The sequence below is a fragment of the Bidens hawaiensis genome, unplaced genomic scaffold (assembly GCF_021521415.1).
Source record: "Bidens hawaiensis isolate Kalapana, Puna unplaced genomic scaffold, B.hawaiensis_p1.1 tig00000512_1, whole genome shotgun sequence".
NCBI lineage: Eukaryota > Viridiplantae > Streptophyta > Magnoliopsida > Asterales > Asteraceae > Bidens > Bidens hawaiensis.
The window spans coordinates 4,455,433-4,476,140 of NW_027491033.1; the positions used below are offsets into that span (position 1 = coordinate 4,455,433).

A 20,708-nucleotide genomic window follows, 5' to 3' on the forward strand; every position below is an offset into this window, starting at 1 on the left:
AGCGAAAAGACACAATGACGAAAAAAGACACAATGATGTGCGAAAAGAGACACAATGACGAAAAAACACACAATGATAAGCGAAAAGACACAATGACGAAAAAAGACACAATGGTGTGCGAAAAGACACAATGGTGTGCGAAAAGACACAATGACGAAAAAAGACACAATGACGTGCGAAAAAAGACACAATGATGAAAAAAGACACAATGGTGTGAAAAAAAAAGACACAATGATAATCGAAAAGACACAATGACGAAAAAAGACACAATGGTGTGCGAAAAAACACAATGACGAAAAAAGACACAATGGTGCGCGAAAAGACACAATGATAAGCGAAAAGACACAATGGCGTGATTTTTGTTTTAAATTTTATATAACAAAAATCATACTCATATTAAAGATAAAAAAACGCTTGTTATTATGATGATTTTTTTTTTAAAATATCATACGAAAAAGTTATAAACGTTCTAAAATGTTGGGGGTATTATATGCCTTGCATGTGGAGAGAGAAAATGTGTACAATTACCTCTATACCCTTTTTCTTTTGGTCACCACTTGACACATGTCAATTATTTATGGTTTCTCACACTTCTCATTTTTGTTACCCTTTGTAGAATAACTTGACCCTAGTATTGACAGGTTGTTTGGTTGAATTGATAGAGTTTGAGCACATAATCGTTTTTAAGAATCCTTTAAAATATTGTGGCTCGGGGTGAGTTCAAAATAAGACATCTAAAATCATGTTTTTAATTATCCGATAAATAGTTTGATAATTTTACGAATTGAGTTGAATTTCTATAGCCCAAAACGGACCAAAGAAAAAAATAATAATAAGGCGAATTGGATTAAAATGATTCCGTATTTTTGCAGTTGGCACTTGACTAGTATATAATATCACGTGAGAATATGTTTGCTACAAGTCCCACTTTTTACACTATTTTTCTCTTTGGGTGAGTTTTATCTAATTTTAAACTGATGATTTAGCACTTTCGATTAGGAGAATAGAGGTCGATTGATGTTAAAATTACCTCGAAACGTACTCTGTATGACAATCGAAAGGAGGATACGGGTGTTTAACTATACAATTAATTAAGTTGGTCGTTGTTTGGAGCATCATTTTTTATCAAAAGTCTTAAAACATCAGTTTGAAATTAGGATAAAACTTCATGGCGTTCAAGTTTTTTTTTCCTAACGAAGGTCCAATGAGTAAAATAGTGTATAAGATCATTCACATCTTGTTACTCATTTTTTTTGTGGTGGGGAGTTTTTTATAACGTAGAGAGTGGTTTATGGTGTTGTAAGTAATTGTGAGAGAAAAATCAATAATTTTTCTGTATATTTGAAAAATTAATGTTCACCCCATATATTTTCTAATACTTTTTCAAAGTGGTTGTGATTGATGGAGAAGGAAAATATATTGATAAAGGCATAAAAAATATTATTACTTGAAAATGAGGGAGAAATAGTGATTTTTAGTGTAATTTTATGTTTAAGGATATGGGAAAGAATGTGAATGCTCTAAGGTGGGACTAGTGGTATGAAAATTCTTAGGTAAGATTATTATTAAACCACTGCAATAATAAAAATTCAGTTTTCTAAATATTAAGAAACAATTTACTAAAATGACCAAGATAAAACACAAAGGAAAGGAGTATTTGTGATGGTTCCTAATTATTATTTAAGATAAAAGATTCTACGAGAAGGAAAATCTATTCACAATTTACTAAAATGACCAAGATAATACACTTTTAATCTGGTTAACAAGTCTTGGTGAAGGATTCTACGAGATTGCCCTTACAAATATATATTTTTTATTTTTTTGTTAATTTAAATTTTAAACAGGTTAACAGTTTTTTTTTTTTTGAATAGTTATGTGGATTAAACAGTTAAATAAGAAACCATATTTTGTCAGAGGTTTAGACATACCCAAAACCACAATAGCAGGAATCCCATCTAGCTAAAACCTAGCACTTGTTCTGTCGAATACTCTAGATATATGTAACAGTTATATTGCATCGTATTGTATTGTTACATATATCGTACAATATTCAATAGAAACTAAACATTATATCTACATCTAGACGGAATCTACACTCCGTCTGTGTGTTTGAAAGTTTTGATCTCTCGATCTTTCCACGTAGGCAAATAGTTTTATCATCTGATGAGATCATAAATCAACATTACTCACTTTGAGATCAATATATACATATATATATATATGAGATATAACAAACTCTTTTATCTAAGTTTGATATAATTAATTTTTTTTAGCATTGGAATACATGGAGGATGATACTGTGGCTGTCATTGGTCCATTTAGTTCTACGATAGCTCATGTACTTTCAAGTATTGCAAATGAACTCCATGTCCCATTTCTATCGTGCTTTGCCTTAGACCCCTCACTTTCGCCAGTTCAATACCCCTATTTCATCCGAACAGCCCGTAATGACCTTTACCAAATGACAGCCATTGCCGAAATGGTTAGTTATTTCGGTTATAGAAAAGTAAGTGCCATATATTCATATGGTGACCAGTTTAGGAACAGCATGTCCATATTAAGTGAAGAACTATGGAAGAAACGGTGTAAGCTTTCTTACAAAGCCCCATTGCCATCCGACTCATTATCTCCACAATATATTCATGACGTGCTCGTCAACGTTCGCTCAATGGAGTCTCGTGTCATTGTTGTACATGGTTACGATAGAGCGGGTCTTTTAGTTTTGGAAGCTGCTAAGAAGCTTGGCATGATGAATAAAGGATATGTCTGGATTGCATCCGCTTGGTTGTCAAATGTTTTGGATTCTACCGGTATTAATTCTAAAACCGCATGGGTTTCACAAGGGGTGCTCACGCTCCGGCCCCACGTACCAGATTCGGGTAAAAAACGAGAGTTTGAAAGAAGGTGGGAGAGTTTGAGTAACGGGTCAATAGGGCTGAACGTGTATGGGTTATACACGTATGATACAGTTTGGATGATTGCACGCGAGCTTGACAAGTTTTTTAACAAAGGCGGCAGCGTTTCTTTCTCAAGTGATGCACGTTTAACCGGTTTAAAGAGAACAAAAGGTTTGAATCTTGGAGCATTTAGGGTTTTTGATGGAGGAAAAAAAGTTGCTTTCCAACTTACTACAAACAAACATGAGTGGGCTAACTGGCCCGGTCAAGTTCAATCCTGACCGGTCCATGATCAACCCCTCTTTTGATATCATTAACGTGGTTGGGAACCAGGTTCGGGTTGTTGGATACTGGTCGAACCACTCTGGGCTATCGGTCCAGTATCCAGAGACTCTTTATGCAAAACCACCAAACCGGACGACTTCTTCTAATAAGCATTTAAGAAGTGTGGTATGGCCTGCGAACACAACAGAAAAGCCCCGTGGATGGGAGTTTTCAAATAACGGGAGACCATTAAGAATTGGAGTTCCGTTAAGAACAAGTTATAGAGAAATTGTTACACAAGTTAACGGATCACATGAAGATCATGGGTTTAGTATAGATGTTTTTCTTGCCGCATTAAAGTTGATACCATATCCGGTTCCTTACGAGTTTGTCATGTTTGGGGACGGTCACAAGAACCCGAGCTACACCGAACTTGTAAATAAAGTTGCACACAACGTAAGTAAATTATAATATGATTGATATTTACATTTTATTGTTAATATATGACATTTGCATTATATATATGTAGGTGTTTGATGTTGCTGTTGGAGATATTACAATAACCACTAACCGTACAAAGGTCGTTGACTTTACATTACCGTATCTAGATTCGAGTTTGGTTGTAGTGATCCCCATAAAGAAATTAGACTCGAGTGCTTGGGCTTTCTTTCGGCCATTTACTCCACTAATGTGGGCCGTCACCACATGCTTCTTCATCATGATCGGAGTTGTTATGTGGATACTGGAACTCAAGCGGAACGAAGAATTTGGGGGGCCACTTAAGCAACAGTTAGTCACCATCTTCTGGTGAGTAGTTTAGATCCTGATTACAAAAATTATGTTATTTTTTCAAAAACTAAGTCTTAGTCTTGTTGATGTTTTGCAGGTTTACCTCTTCAACTTCGTTTTACTCACACAGTATGTATCAAGGGAAAATTATCAATATTTTTAGTCACACAGATTGAAATAGTCATACTTTTTAGCGTACAATTTCATAGTCATATCTATTTTAAACCAGGCAGAACACGTCACATCAGCTAAGTAGGCTAAGTCATAACCGACGTTCTTTTGAGTTGAAACTCATAAAAAGTATAGAGGGTCTCACCTTCTAATCACTCAAAGAATGAGTACGCCTGTCCACTTGTAAGCTAATATAGCCTAACAATCCACCTCATTAGATCACGGTATCACGTAAATCAATAGGCTAAATTAAACCAAATTACACGTCGGCTTAGCCTATGCTTTTGAGAAAGCGTAGGCTAATTTAGATATTTCGTCTGCACTTTTTGAAAGTGTTGGCTAAATTTGACTTATGAATGGGTAAAACTATTTTCAGGAGAAAACACGGTGAGCACTCTTGGTCGAGTGGTTCTCTTAATGTGGCTCTATGTTGTTCTAGCAATAACTTCAAGTTACACTGCTAGCCTCACATCTATTTTAACTGTTCAACAACTTTCATCTCCAATCCGAGGAATTGATTCATTGATCTCGACCAATGAACGTATTGGGTTTCAAGTAGGATCGTTTGCTGAGAATTATATGATTGAAGAACTCAACATACCAAAATCAAGACTTATGGCTCTCGGTTCCCCACAAGAATATGCTGAGAAACTCGGGGAAGGAATAGTTGCAGCCATTGTTGAAGAGCGACCCTATATCGATCTTTTCCTTTCAAACAACTGCAAGTTTCAAGTTGTCGGTGACGAGTTCTTTAAAAGCAGTTGGGGATTTGTAAGTATCCATGTTCACATATTTTGAATTTAAAATGGAGGCACAATGATTTTTCTTTTCCTTTTCTTGAAAAGATGACTACCTTAAAAATCAAGATTCTGTGTAGGGGTCTTTAAAAAACCGAAAGCGAAACAAACCGATTTGAATAACGATTCGGATTGTTCTTTGGTTAGGCATTTCCAAGGGATTCTCCATTAGCCATTGACATGTCAACTGCAATATTGAGATTATCCGGCAACGGTGAGCTTCAAAAGATTCACGACTACTGGTTTGAGAAAAAAACTTGCGACCAACAAAACTCAAACTCGGAACAATTCCAACTAGAAAGCTTCGGGGGACTCTATCTAATATTTGGAGTTGCTTGTGCTCTAGCCCTCCTTATATACTTTAGCAAGATCCTCTGCGAGTTCAGAAAACACTATTCTGACCTCCGAATTGGGTCCCACTCGTTGAGTAGGTTCTTATCATTTGTTGATGAAAAAGATGAGGTATCAAAGAACAGGCTTAAGAGAAAGAGGGAGATGTCCGTATCTTAAGACCGGAGATGTTGACTCCGTCGACAAAGGCTGATAATGAAAGAGTAAATTGTGAATAAGTAACCGTTTTTTTGTTTAAACAAATTAGATGACCGTTAACTTGTTCTGTCAATAACTATTTGAATTATCTATTCAAACAGTCCATGCAGTTACAATAAAAGTAAAAATTCTTGCATATGAGATTCCACTGTTGGCAAAAACACATTAGAGGGTTTAAACTTTAAAGGCATTTGAAATTTCATTGATAATATAGTTCTAGAACTCGAAGCTTCTTTTGCTTCTAAGTGATGTGAATTTGATTAATTGGGTTGGGCGAAATGTAAACTTTCTTCTTTGTTTGTCACATTCCATATCTAAAGTTTTACTTTCTTCAATATTTTTTATTTGACATATTAATCAACTATTTTTTTTTTTTTCATTTTTATAGTCTTTTAAATTACCAAATAAGGGTAAATTAAGATACTTAATCGTCAACAATCGTTGGTATGAAAGATATGTCAAACAAGCGCTGAGTTGATATAAACGATTTAGGGCCTTTTTACCTTTTAAGTCCCTCGTGTGTTGCGAGTGACAAAATAGTCGTGGTGCATTTTCTGGCTCCATTGTGTGTCACGAGGGACTGGTCTCTCTGACTCGTGTCATAAAAGAAAATTCCAATTTTTTATTTTCTTTTTACTTGTTTAAGCTTAGAAACACGTGTGTGTTAGCCCTTCTCATTCTGAGACACCAGTATAACCTCGTAACTAGTTCCAACATGAAATAAAAAAGTATGCATTAAGTGCCACTGCTCAGGCAATAAACTAATTAAAAATAGTAAAAATGTAAAGTAATACCAAAAACTCTACTATTTATACCCGGTCAACAATATTTATTAGTATCAGATAAAAAAGTTAATAAAGAGAACACAATAGATATAACTTGATCTAACCTTAAAAATGTGTTGGACTGACTTTGAAAATAACCTATTAATTTGTTGGTATTTCAAAAAGATAATATATTAAAAAAAAAGTTTATAAATGTGTCTATTATTTTAGTTTTTTTGAAAATTTTAATAATCAGTTTTAACACTCACTCCTAAACGTAGTCAACCCTTTAAAGTCAAAACCTTTAAACCCCTCGCCGGCGGCCACCAAGTGAAGATGGCAATCCGTCATCTGCAGCCTCCATTCACCACACCTACTAATTTAATCACAACCCCAAATCCTTACCCGTCGTCATTTCGTCGCAATCTTTCCGTCCATTCCCAACCCGAACCCAAACCCGTTTTCACCTCCGTCGAATCGTTCGCCCCGGCCACCGTCGCCAACCTCGGACCCGGCTTCGACTTTCTCGGCTGCGCAATCGACGGCGTCGGCGATTACGTAACCCTCACCATCAACCCCACGGCAGAATATCAATCACCCAAATAACCACCATCCATAACCCTAACCCAAACCCGAATAAGCTCAGCAAAAACCCTAATTGGAACTGTGCCGGAATTGCAGCAATCTCCGTCATGAAGAAACTCAGAATCCGGTCTGTCGGAATGTCTCTGTCGATTAAAACCGGTCTTCCTCTTCGAAGTGGTTTAGGTTCTAGCGCCGCCAGTGCCGCGGCCGCTGCCGTGGCGGTTAACGAGATGTTTGGCGGGAGGTTACCCGAGTCGGATTTGGTGAAATCGGCTTTAGAGGCGGAAGCTAAATTATCCGGGTATCACGCGGATAATGTTGCTCCGGCGATCATGGGTGGGTTCGTGTTGATCAGAAGCTATGATCCATTAGAATTGGTATCGTTGAAGTTCCCGCAGGAAAAGAGTTTGTGGTTTGTGTTGGTGAGTCTGGAATTTGAAGCGAGGACGAAGAGGATGCGGGCGGTGTTGCCGGGGGAGGTAACGGTTGAGGATCACGTGTGGAATTGTAGCCAGGCGGCTGCGTTGGTGGCGGGTGTGTTGGTTGGGGATGTGGTGGGGTTGGGGAAGGCGCTGTCGGCGGATAAAGTGGTTGAGCCGAGGCGTGGGGCGTTGATTCCTGGGATGGAGGAGGTGAAGAGGGCTGCGATTGGGGCGGGAGCGTATGGGTGTACGATAAGTGGATCGGGGCCCACGGTGGTGGCGGTGACGGATGATGAAGAGAAGGGGAGGGAGATTGGGGAGAGGATGGTCGAGGCGTTTAGGGAGGACGGGAAGTTGAAAGCTTTGGCTATGGTCAAGAAATTGGACACAGTTGGTGCAAGGGTTATCAATACTTACCAATGATAATTATGTATTCTACAAGTTCTATTTCAAAGATGTAGTTAGGGATGTATACGGGTAGTTTGGTTCAGTTTTGAGCCTCAACCGAAATTTCAGTTATAGAGTTCTAAAATTCGGCTGTGTGCGGTACTGCGGTTACTCGGTTTGGTTAGACAGGCGGGTAAGTGCATTATGGTGTCTAAAGACCATTGATTAATTGATTAAACTTTCAACCACAAATGATAATAGCCTAGTTAGACTGATATCTTGTGCATTATGGTGTTTAAAGACCATTTTTTTTAGAATCTAACTGATGTGATTTTGTGCTACGCTTCGCCGTCTTTGGTATACCATTTTTGTTTACGATTAGGGTTTTATCTTATGTTAGGATTTTGCGGAAGTGAGGTTTCTGGTTTGCTTTTTATTGTATTTATGTGTATTTGTCACTAGGAAATAAGTTGATTGAACTTTATTTTATGTTATAACTGCGTTGTAGTTTTTATTATGAACTCAAGTTACACTGCTAGCCTCACATCCATTTTAACCATTCAACAACTTTCATCTCCAGTCTGGGGAATCGATTCGTTGATCTCGACCAATGAACGTATCGGGTTTCAAGTAGGATCATTTGTTGAGAATTATATGACTGAAGAACTCAATATACCAAAATCAAGACTCATGGCTCTTGGTTCCCCTGAAGAGTATGCCGAGAAACTCAGGTTAGGAATAGTTGCTGCCATCATTGATGAGAGACCCTACATTGATCTTTTCCTTTCAACTAACTGCGGGTTTCAAGTTGTCGGTGAAGAGTTCACCACAAGCGGTTGGGGATTTGTAAGTATCTCTGTTCACATATCTAACTTTTAATAGAGTTTAGTTCATCAATGTGAATAAGATTATAAGAACCAAAAGATACATTAAGTCATAGTTCATAAAATTAATGTGCAGTATGTTGATTTTGAATTTAAAATGCAGTAATGTTGACCGTTATTAAAGTCAAGATTCTGTGACTGTTTTGTCAGGCATTTCCGAGGGACTACCCGTTAGCTGTTGACATGTCGACCGCCATACTAGCATTATCAGGGAACAGTGAGCTTGATAAGATTCGAGACTATTGGCTCATGAGGAAAACTTGCAACTCGCGAGAGTCTGAACAAATTCAACTAGAGTGTTTTGGGGGACTCTTTCTCATATTTGGAGTTGGTTGTGTTCTGGCTCTCATTATATACTTTTGCGCGATCCTTCGTGAATTCAGAAAACACTATCCTGACCTCCGAATTGGGTCTCGCTCGCTGCGCGAGTTTTTATCCTTTGTAGATGAGAAAGAAGAGGTATCAAAGAACAAGCTAAAGAGAAAGATGGAGATGTCCCTGTCTCATGTCCGGTCGGGAAGTTCGACTCGGTCAAAGGGCGACTATGAAGAGTAAAATGTGTATAAGTTGCCTAACCTAAATGTCTATTGTCTAATACAGTAAGTGGCCTAACCTAAATGTCTATTAAGAACCTTGAACAAACCCTGTAACATTAAAAGATCTTAGGTATTGTTTTAGTTGCTGTAATATCTATTGTTAATCAGCAATCATGTAGGCTGTGACAAGAGGAGGGGGTGGTTTGGATATTGTTAAGTCGTTTATTGAACTAAAGTCTCGCCTAACAACATAAAACCGACAGTCAATGAACTTAAAACACTTTAAACTCGCCTCATTAAGAAATGTTTGAATTAAAGCTATTAAATGTACGTTTACATCAATTGCCAGTTGGTAATAGGGAATTATTTAATGATCTCATCGATAATAGGTTTTTTTTAACCACCCATGTTTATTGATATACACAAATCACAACTTCATGGATGGTGAAATAAAATACCTTTTTTTACAATAAACTCATACCCTTAAACCTACTCCTAAATTTATACCATTTTGCTTACAATGAAACAACTCATCACTTGTGACTCGGCCTTTTGAACACTTTAGGGGCCCTTTGTTGTAAAATAAATCACATGAAATATATTTTAGGGGGTGTTTGGCCTAGTTTTTTTTTTTACAAAATAAGCTTAATTTAGTGTTTGGTTTACCTTTTTAAGCTTATGCTTATGAGTTTATATAAGCTCATTTAGAGAAGCTTATGTGAAGATGGTTTTTAGCTTATTTGAAGAAAATTATTTGGTTAAAATTATATGTTACTCATTTTCTTTCAAATGGTGATGAATTAGTAATTATTGAAGCAACTTATTACTCTCACAAATTAAAGAATGGTGGATTTAACAACTTATTAAGACACATAATTAATTTGTAGGATATAAACTAATCCAAACACTTGAAAATAGGTTATCAAATAATAAAAAATAAGTTATAAGCTAATTTAAAATATAAGCATAAGCCAAGCTTTATTCACAGCTAACTTTTACTTTTTCTTTGTTTTCTTCTTTTTTTCCTAGACATTTGGTGCTAATTATGTCTTGTACATTATGATTCATTAAATGAGACAAACCCATACAAAACGCATCTTCAAATACCTCTTTTAACTTTTTAGGTGAGGTATTTTCAACTACATCTTATATTGGTCTTTCGGGATTCCTTATTTTGCCTTCTTATAACTTTTCACTAAGTTAATAAGTTACAAAAGTGTATCTTATGGAACTTTTCTCTCACAATATAAAGAAATCCCAAACACCTTATTACTTTTCAAAAAGTTTATAAGTTATAAGTTAGTGAAAATAAACAATCCTAAACACCCCTTTGTACATATCTAGTAGTTCACTAATTTTAAGATTTTATATTTATAATTTTCGATAACATATATAAAGATGTTAGCAAGTAAATGCATGGATATTCCCAATACCAGATCAGAATCGGTTCTATATATAATATAATCCAACGATCCGAAAAACCTGGGAGATGAAAACAAGAAGTGAAACTGAACTCAGAATCAAAACAAAACAAAACAAAACAAAACAAAAGTGGTCACCAACCAACAACCACACATCAAATCTTTCTTTTTGTCCGATCTTTAGGGGATATTCCTCAACCCATAAATCCCACTTTCTTTTTTTCTTTTCTTTTCAACACAATTAAACAATTCATCATCGTTTCCGTCACGTCAGTTTCTCTTCATCCAACCTGGTAATTATTAAGAAGATACATATATTTACGTTCATCAATCATTTTTAAAACAATTTATAATAGTGTTGCTTGATGAATAATTAATTGTCCTTGAATTCTGAGATAATATTATATTTTGGCTAATTGATATGAAATTATTCTTATGTTGTTTGTTCAGTAAATTAATTTCATGATAATATTATGGGATGAGGAAGAGGCTGAAACATGTGAAGAATCTTGATGGGCAATTCATGTGGTGGATCTAATGCAATAAAAGTCAATCAACCCGAAAGAAAGTCGACCACTTCCAACCGAAATAACAACAGACATTCAAACAACCTTCAAATACCCGAAAAAACCACCAAAAAACACATTTCAAAACCAAAATCACACCCAAATCCCACATCAAAACCGGTTAAACAAACCACCAACCAGGCTTATTATGTCCTTGGTCACAAAACTCCCAACATCCGCGACTTATACACGTTGGGTCAAAAGCTCGGTCAAGGACAGTTTGGTTCGACGTATTTATGCACCGAGAATGCAACAGGTGTAAACTACGCGTGCAAGTCAATCTCCTAAAGGAAATTGATTTCGAAAGAGGATGTTGAGGATGTCAGAAGGGAGATTCAAATAATGCATCATTTAACTAGTCATAAAAACATTGTGACGATAAAGGGTGCGTATGAAGACCCTTTGTATGTGCATATTGTTATGGAGCTTTGTAATGGTGGGGAGTTATTTGATAGGATTATTCAAAGGGGACAATATAGTGAACAGAAGGCGGCTGAGTTGACCGGATTATTGTTGGTGTCGTTGAGGCGTGTCATTCTCTTGGAGTTATGCATCGAGATTTAAAGCCCGAGAATTTTTTGTTGGTTAATAAAGATGATGATTTCTCGTTAAAGGCTATTGATTTTGGACTATCGGTTTTCTTCAAGCCAGGTGAACTTGATAGGAATGAGTGGTGTTAACGCTTAATTATTAGCTTACTATTTAAGAAGCCTGGTTGATGATTAGTTTTAATAATAATAATAATAAGGGTTAATATCATAAAAAACCACTATAGTTTAACACTTTTTCGAAAAAGTTTCGCAACCTAATTTTGGTGTACTAAAGTAAAACACATGAAAAGCCAACAAATTAACTTTTGTATGTAAAAGTCCCCAAACTTGTCTAACTAACCAGTTCAGGTCAAATTTTCACGGATGTGGTTGGTAGCCCGTACTATGTTGCTCCCGAGGTGCTTTTGAAGCATTACGGGCCAGAAGCAGACGTATGGACAGCCGGTGTGATACTTTATATACTTTTAAGTGGCGTACCTCCATTTTGGGCCGGTATGTTATTATGTTTCATGTTATGTTGACTTTCCTGTATGCTTGTTTGACTTTTTTTTATCTTTAATGTAGAAACACAACAAGGGATATTTGATGCTGTTTTGAAGGCACACATAGACTTTGAATCAGACCCGTGGCCCCTTATATCGGATAGTGGAAAGGATCTTATTAAGAAGATGTTATGTTCTCATCCTGCAAAACGGTTAACTGCTCATCAAGTTCTCTGTATGTTTTGGTATTTTAGTATGTATTATTTGTGAGATTTGAGTTATTTGTGTTAATGATATTGGTATGTGCAACAGGTCATCCATGGATATGCGAAAACGGTGTTGCTCCTGATAGAGCACTTGATCCGGCTGTTCTTTCAAGATTGAAGCAGTTCTCTGCAATGAATAAGTTAAAGAAAATGGCTTTGCGGGTACGTGGATGTTTTTATTTTGTACCCATTTTATTTAATGGGCTGGGATTCCATATATGCATGTTGGGTTGGGTTGACCCGTAAGCATATTTTTTGTCCATTTTTACGTATCAAAAAACTACTGTAATACACTAATAATTTGAAACTAAAAATGGTTAAGGAGGTGGTTGTAAGCATTGAAATTACCCTTTGACCAATTTTCAATCCGTTTGATCCATTACTCTTCTAACTAATTATCATGATTTTACCCGTTAGGCGTACACTATACCGAATGCATTCTAACCATTCAAGTAAATGGGTCAAAATTGCCACCTCTGAGTAAACTTCATTGTTATGTTGGCTTTTAGCCTTTTAATATGTTGAGAACCAAGAATATGTTTTAAGTCTTATTAATTATAACAGTATGTTGAGAACTGCATTAAGTTTTATTTATTATATAAATTAACTCAAATAAATGTAGTTGCAGTATTTCAAGATTTATTTCAAAATAAAAAATAAAATAGTATTGCTATTATTGCATCTGAATGCATATTTTATTGTTGTATGCTGTCAGGTAATAGCTGAAAGCTTGTCTGAAGAAGAGATAGCCGGTTTAAGGGAAATGTTTAAGGCAATGGACACAGATAACAGCGGTGCAATAACGTTTGATGAACTTAAAGCGGGTTTAAAAAGGTTTGGTTCAACTTTAAAGGACACAGAGATCCGAGACCTTATGGATGCGGTACAACTAGTTTTTCTTTCATTAAAAAACAACAGATTTACAGTTAAAATATTATTGCTAACTGATTTATTGTTGGTTAAGGCTGATGTGGATAACAGTGGCACAATTGACTATGGCGAGTTTGTAGCTGCTACGATGCATCTGAACAAATTGGACCGTGAAGAGCATTTGGTTTCTGCGTTTCGTTATTTTGATAAGGATGGAAGTGGTTATATTACGGTTGATGAGCTGCAACAAGCGTGTACGGATCACAATATGACTGATTTTCTTGTGGAGGATATTATTAAAGAAGTCGATCAAGATAATGTAAGTTTAACAAGTTTAATGATAAAACATTATTCGCTTTTGATCCTGAAAATATTGTGTATTGGTTCAGGATGGAAGGATTGATTACGGGGAATTTGTTGCTATGATGACAAAAGGAAATGCAGGAATTGGAAGACGAACGATGAGGAAAAGTATTAACAGTAGTATGCAAGTGGATGATTAGCATCCCATTTGTAAATTAATTAGTATCCTGATGTAATTGTTTACTGTTTGATTAAGTAAGCTAACTTGCATAATTCATGGAAGTAAATATGCTTCAGTTGTATTTTATACTGATTAGTCAATCAACTAATGGAGTCTTGAGCAGATCTTACAAGGTTTTGGATTTTATAGATCTAATAATCTCTCTCTGTTTTTTTTTAGTTTGGTCGTTATACAATATGATATTGTTCTTGTTTTAAATGCGACACATCATGTTTAACACGACTGGTGAACCAAACATGACACGTTTAACTAAAATGATTACATATTTAATTATTTATAAAACTAAAAATATTTAAAATTGTTGTTTTGACTAACGAGTCATAAACGTGTCAAGTACATCTATTAACCTGTTTGGCACGATAAGTTAAACGTATTACTCGCATCATAGATGAATTGAACCCGTTTAGAGACGTTTGAAATAGTGTCATTAACATGTTAACTCGTTTATAACTCGAACCTGTTTACTCCAAATTCCAATCGGTTTAGCTTCGTGTGAAGTCATGTCATATTAACGGGTACAAACTGGAGCTGGTGAAGTCTTGAAACTTCAATTTCAGCTAAACATCTTAACAAGCTTCATGTTAGACTTGTGCATCCGATCCAGAACCCGACCCGGCCAAAAACCATTTGAAGAGGTATGTACCCGCCTCAACAACGAGCGAGGCGGGTCAACCCACAAGATATGGACAAGAGGCTTGAAATCAAGACATTATGAAGGCACAAAGCCAAAACCTACGCGCATGGCGCATATCACATATGCTCACGCATATCACATATGCTCATGCATCACATGCTCAGGCATCATATGCTCAGGCACCACAGATGCTCAGGCATCACATATGCTCATGCATCACATGCTCAGGCATCATATGCTCAGGCATCATATGCTCAGGCATCACATATGCTCACGCATCACATATGCTCACGCATATCACATATGCGCGTGGCGCATCCGCGCAGGGCGCATATCACATGCTCGTGCATATCACATCTGCGCATGAAACATCTGCGCGTGAGAATAAAGAGAAGACCTCGCGCATCCTCAGGATAGGCGCGTATCACACGTGCACATAATCAACCTCGTCCTTATCCAAATCAGGATTAGGGCAACCTTGATTGTGCACGTCAGACAACCTTCCAGAAGGTATCTTTTTAAGGAATAAGAATATGCTGATGTTGACAGCTGCCAATGAAAGGTGGACAACTCAGCAAAACCCATGTGCTACCACGTGATTATAACCAATGAAAAAGCACCATGTGTCCCAAAGGACACGTGGCGCAAAGCAACTGGAAGAGGCCAACAAAGCCCTAACTGGGTCTAAGCCCAATCAGTGGAAACCCTAGCACTATAAATACCACATCAACTCCACAAGGAGAGCACATCAAATAATATCCAATTACATCCAATTACAGAGTATTCAGCTATTAAGCAATACATTCCATTTCCTTACTCTCATATCATTATCTTCTCCTACACACACTTATTCTCACACCGGAGGGTTACCCCAAAGAGGACCCCTCTGTCCCTTTCTGAGGGGTAAGTTTACGGTGCTGTTCATTTTGTAGGTGGAAGAACCCAGATCCAAGAGAACCATCGGTGAAATATCATAATCACACCCAAGGAAAGTAGATCGTCTACCAGTGAGTCGATCCTTACAACGGCAACAAGATCTCATCAGATTTCTATAAAAAACAAATTTTCACCATGGTTTCTGGCGTTCGTAACGTTGATCAAGTTCTGGAGGATATTGAACGTGAGGATGTTAATGAGGGACAACAGTTTCTGAGGGTGCCGCGTGATTCTACGATCGCCACCAGTAACCGTCCCTTCATCACAACTCCTCATGGCCAGACTGAAACTCCTCCAGACGATCTCACGTTACAAAATCTTGCCGGCGCGAAACAAAAAGGACCAATGGGTCCAGAAGATGAAACCATGACCCCAAAGAATGGCTCATAAACGAGCAACGACGTCTAATGGACAAGTACAATGAGATGGTCAAACACAAAAAGTCAGCCGACTTAACACAACGGCTAGCGTTTGACAAGCAAAACGTTCATGGAACAAAAAGGCGCGCGCGCCGGAAGATGGTCATTCCGTTCACACTGCACACACTGAGTTTAGTGATGAAGAAGTGCACAGCATGAGGAAGACGCGAGATACTCATGCAGGAGGCTCACAGCTCCGCGCGCACGTGAACATGGCGCCTGGAGCCAGAGCCGATCTAGATCTGCACGTGCCATACAGCCCACCAGTAAGAGGGCAAGTGGACGTAACCACACCATACAGGCCAGCCATCTTGGTGAAACATTCAAAGTTCACTGAGCGCATCGCGAAGGCCCCCATTCAGCACAAAACCAAGATGCCAAGTGGTTTGGGCAAATATGACGGCACAACAGATCCAGACGATTTCTTACAAGGGTTTTACAACACTGGAAACCTAGAAAGCTGGACGATGCCAACATGGTGTCACATGTTTGCTCGCTGCCTCACGGGCGCGGCGCGTGTCTGGTTCGAGAGCTTGCCGACTGGGCAGATCGATGGGTTCGAGGAGCTATTGGAAAAGTTCCAAGCCCACTTCGTAAAGCAGCGCAGACATACGCGCGACCCTGATGACATCATGCACTGCGTGCGCAAGAATGATGAAACGATTGAAGACTACATAACTCGTTTCAATCAGGAGTCTCTGGCAATCGGAGGTATCACTGAGCAACTCTTGCGCGTGGCCTTTATTCAAGGCGCGCGCAGTGATCAACTCCGCCGAGCTCTCGTAAGCAGAGATGGCATGCCAACCACTTGGGCCAAACTAATGGAAGCATCGCGAGTCTTCGCGAGAAATGAAAAACAAATTGCCCAAGATAGGGCAAGAGAAAGAGTGCATCAAGCTGAGTCACCGCGCAGCAACGAAAGAAGGGGCAAACAGAACTCTGTATGGTCCAGGTTGCAACCAACCAGTTTTTCTTCCGCAGAAAAGCAGGCGCAACCAAGCTCACCCCAGCCCCAAAAAGACGTTCGTAATCGCGGGGAGGGTGACAAGAGGGAAGGAGGCAGAGATCCTAACAGACCTCTGCCAAGAATATGGACTCCCCTCACTAAAACGCCTTCACAGGTGTTAAGCACTGAGAATGTCCAATTCAAAAGCCCCAAGCCACTACACTACAAGGGACCATCAGACAGTGGCAAGTACTGTGAGTTTCACAAGTCCACAGGACACAACACTAATGCATGCCACCACTTGAAGGATGCAATTGAAAAAGATGTGAAGTCAGGCAAGCTGGCTCACCTGGTGAAAAACTCAAGACCAGAAAATGAACAATCAGGAGCCTCAGCCAGCAAAAAGTACAAAAGAATCTGTGTAGCTGAGGGAGGAAGGCAAGGGCAAATATCAAGAAAGAGAAGCGCGCAAATCCAAGGAGATTGGCGCGAGCAACAAGTAATCTTCCCAAGAATCAGGGGAGGCCCTTCCATCAGCAGTCCTCTTGTCATCACTACACACATTGCTCATTATGAAGTGTCAAAAGTCCTGGTGGACACTGGCAGCGAGTCAGACATCATGTATGAGCAATGTTTCAGGAAACTGGATCCGGCAGACCAAGCAAGGCTTGAGATTGTGAATGCACCGATCTCTGGTGTTTCAAATGAAATCATTCATCCCCTAGGTCAAATACAATTTGAACTAACCATGGGAGATGAGAAACACAAGCGAGCCGAAGTTGTCAACTTTTTGGTCTTGCCCACCACTTCTTGCCACAATATGATCTTGGGTAGGGGAACGATTGCCCAGTTCAACGCCATACCGTCGCCAGCGTACGGTGCATTGGGGTTCCCAACACCAACAGGTGTAACTTTTGTATACCGAGATCATTTGTGTGCAGTGACAAGTACTCCGCGGGAAGGGAGAATGAAACTTCCAATGGCAGACAACGCGCCAGAGGAATGGATTCTCAACCCAAAATTCCCGGAGCAAACAATCACAATTGGCGCAACGATATCAGACGACACGAGGTTGAGAATGAAAAGATTGCTCACAGCATATATGTCGGTCTTCGCATGGCAACACTCTGATATGACTGGGGTTCCGCGAGACCTGGCACAACATTCTCTCAACACGTTCAAATCTGTAGAGCCAATTGCTCAAAAGAAGAGAGTCATGGGGGATGAGAAGGCGAGGGCCATGAATGAGCAGGTTGAGGATCTATTGCGCGCAAACATCATCCGCCCGATACGATACCAGACATGGGTAGCCAATCCTGTGATGGTAAAGAAAGGTAACGGGTCATGGAGGATGTGCATTGACTTCAAGGACCTCAACAAAGCGTGCCCAAAAGATTGTTACCCCCTCCCAAACATCGACGCAAAGGTGGACTCCGTGGCGCCATTCAAGCTCAAATGTTTCCTGGATGCCTACAAGGGCTATCACCAGATTCAAATGGCACCACAAGACGAGGACAAGACCGCCTTCAGAACCGACAAGGGTGTTTTTTGTTACACAAAAATGCCCTTTGGTTTGAAGAATGCGGGAGCCACCTACCAAAGACTTATGGATGCTGTTTTCAGCGAGCAGATTGGAAGAAACCTAGAAGTCTATGTGGATGATTTGGTGATCAAAAGCAGGGAGGAAAAACAAATGCTCAAAGACATCGAAGAAACCCTTGGGCGCCTAAAGGAAGTTAACATGAAGCTTAATCCGAGCAAATGCACTTTCGGCGTACAAGAGGGAAAATTTCTAGGTGTAATGGTCACCAAGGATGGTTTCAAGGTGAACCCTGAGAAGGTGGAGGCCATCCTTGACATGCCCTCACCATCCACCATGAAAGAAGTCCAGAAGCTGAATGGTAGATTGGTTTCAATCAACAGGTTCCTAGCGAACCATGCAAGCAAATCTACCCCATTTGTCAACACATTGAGGAATTGCTTAAAGAAAAGCCAATTCAAATGGACTCCTGAGGCCGAGCAAGCTTTCAGTGAGATAAAAGAATGTTTGATAAATCTGCCCGCGCTCACAGCTCCACTTCCTGGTGAAATTTTAACATTGTACCTATCAGCAGGAGAGCGCGCCATCGGCGCAGTATTGTTGGTGGATCGCAAGGAAATCCAAACGCCAATATACTATGTGAGTCGGGTGCTGACAGATCCTGAGACGCGCTACTCCATCATGGAAAAGTTAGTTTTATCACTAACACACGCGTCGCGCAAGCTTCATAGATATTTCAATGGTCATCCCATTGAAGTTCTGACTGGTTACAACATCCAGCAAGTCTTGCGGCGTCCCGCGCTCTCAGGAAGGCTGACAAAGTGGGCGCTGGAATTGGGAGAACACACGATCGCCTATAAGCCACGTCCAGCAATAAAGGGACAAGTCTTGGTTGATTTCATTGCAAAAGTCCCCGAAGGAAAAATTGAAGAGGCTCAGCGCGAGGTAGACCCTCCGCGAGCCAATGATGAAGAAAATGTGTGGAGATTATTCAACGACGGAGCTTCAAACAACGAGGGATCCGGCGCAGGCCTCAAGCTGCTGGATCCAGAGAATCAGGAATATACTTACGCCATCAGGTTGGACTTCAAGAGCACCAACAATGAAGCTGAGTATGAAGCCCTGCTGGCTGGCCTGCGCATCGCGCACAAATTCGGAGTTAAAAAGCTAGAGGCCCATGTTGATTCATACTTGGTAGCAGCACAGGTCAATGGCCTTTATGATGCCAAGGAGAACACCATGCCTCTGTATCTAGAGCAGGCGAAAAAGGTCATCGAGCAATTTGACTGCTTCAGAATCATTCATATTCCACGCAGTGAAAACAAATCTGCTGACGAGCTGAGCAAGATAGCATCAACCAGCTTCGATCACTTTGGCAAAGATGTCAGGGTAGAAGTAATGAGCAACCCGTCGGTGGGAGCGAAATCTGTCCTTGTAACTCATACAACCCCTTCATCATGGATAACTCTAGTAATGGAATTCTTGAAGGAGGGAAAAGTACCGGACGATCGCGCACAGGCGAGGAAGATAAGACACAAGTCGCAGAACTATGAACTGCTTGATGGTACATTGTATCGACGCTCTTATCTTGGACCACTCATGAAATGCCTAGATGCTGAGGAAGCAAGCTATGTGATCAGAGAGATACACGAAGGAATCTGTGGAATACATGCTGGCCCGCGCATGGTGGTTGCCAAGGCAATGAGCGCAGGTTACTATTGGCCAGGCATGTACTTGGACGCTTTAAAAGAGATCCAAAAATGCAAAGCATGTCAGAGCTATGCGCCAAACACCATGCGGCCAAAGAACAACTTGATTCCGGTGACCTCCACATGGCCTTTCCACAAATGGGCAATCGATATTGTGGGTCCCCTACCGCAAGCGCAAGGGCGAGTAAAATTTTTGGTAGTGGCAGTAGACTATTTTACAAAATGGGTTGAAGCCAAGCCACTAGCAAAAATCACAGCTGAAGCGATGAAGCAGTTTATCTGGAGCCACATCATATGCCGTTTTGGCTTGCCCATGGAAATTGTGAGCGATAATGGCAAACAATTCACTGACAGGAAGATATCAAACTGGCTCAAGGAATTGCGCATCAACCAAATCTTCACTTCGGTATACCACCCTCAGGGGAATGGCCAAGTGGAGCGCGCGAATCAAAGCTTGTTAAATGGGCTGAAGAAAAGGTTGGAGGGAGAATCCCATTCTTGGGTCGAAGAGCTACCTAATGTCCTGTGGGCACACAGGACATTAAGCAAAACCAGCAATGGCGAATCCCCGTTCAGCCTAACCTATGGAACGGAGGCTATGATTCCAGCAGAAATTGGATGCCCATCCCATAGAGTGCTCATGATGAACAAGATTGATAACGAGCGCGAAAGGAGGTTGGACCTCAACTTACTTGAAGGGCGCAGAGAGGTGGCTATCATCAACGAAGCCAAGTACAAGAAAAAACTGGAAAAATACTACAATCAGCGCGTGAAAGAAT

The 20,708-nt window shown here is 39.7% G+C and overlaps 1 protein-coding gene and 4 pseudogenes across 2 annotated transcripts; all 5 read left to right on the forward strand.

The window, feature by feature from the left end:
* Window positions 1–2,284: 2,284 nt before the first annotated feature.
* LOC143635022 (glutamate receptor 3.2 pseudogene) lies at window positions 2,285–4,097 on the forward strand (annotated as a pseudogene).
* LOC143630406 (glutamate receptor 3.2-like) lies at window positions 3,850–5,428 on the forward strand. Its single transcript, XM_077099433.1, has 4 exons — window positions 3,850–3,968; window positions 4,048–4,079; window positions 4,498–4,892; window positions 5,066–5,428. Exons 1-4 carry the CDS (start codon window positions 3,850–3,852, stop codon window positions 5,426–5,428), a joined length of 909 nt encoding a protein of 302 aa, XP_076955548.1.
* Window positions 5,429–6,567: 1,139 nt separating this feature from the next.
* On the forward strand, window positions 6,568–7,770 carry LOC143634500 (homoserine kinase pseudogene; annotated as a pseudogene).
* A 509-nt stretch (window positions 7,771–8,279) lies between these two features.
* On the forward strand, window positions 8,280–9,064 carry LOC143630417 (glutamate receptor 3.2 pseudogene; annotated as a pseudogene).
* A 1,908-nt stretch (window positions 9,065–10,972) lies between these two features.
* LOC143634522 (calcium-dependent protein kinase 26-like) lies at window positions 10,973–13,841 on the forward strand (annotated as a pseudogene). The gene is made up of 7 exons (XR_013153871.1): window positions 10,973–11,683; window positions 11,932–12,075; window positions 12,148–12,300; window positions 12,378–12,493; window positions 13,047–13,214; window positions 13,296–13,520; window positions 13,591–13,841. The product of XR_013153871.1 is annotated as a calcium-dependent protein kinase 26-like (transcript).
* The last annotated feature ends 6,867 nt before the right edge of the window (window positions 13,842–20,708 follow it).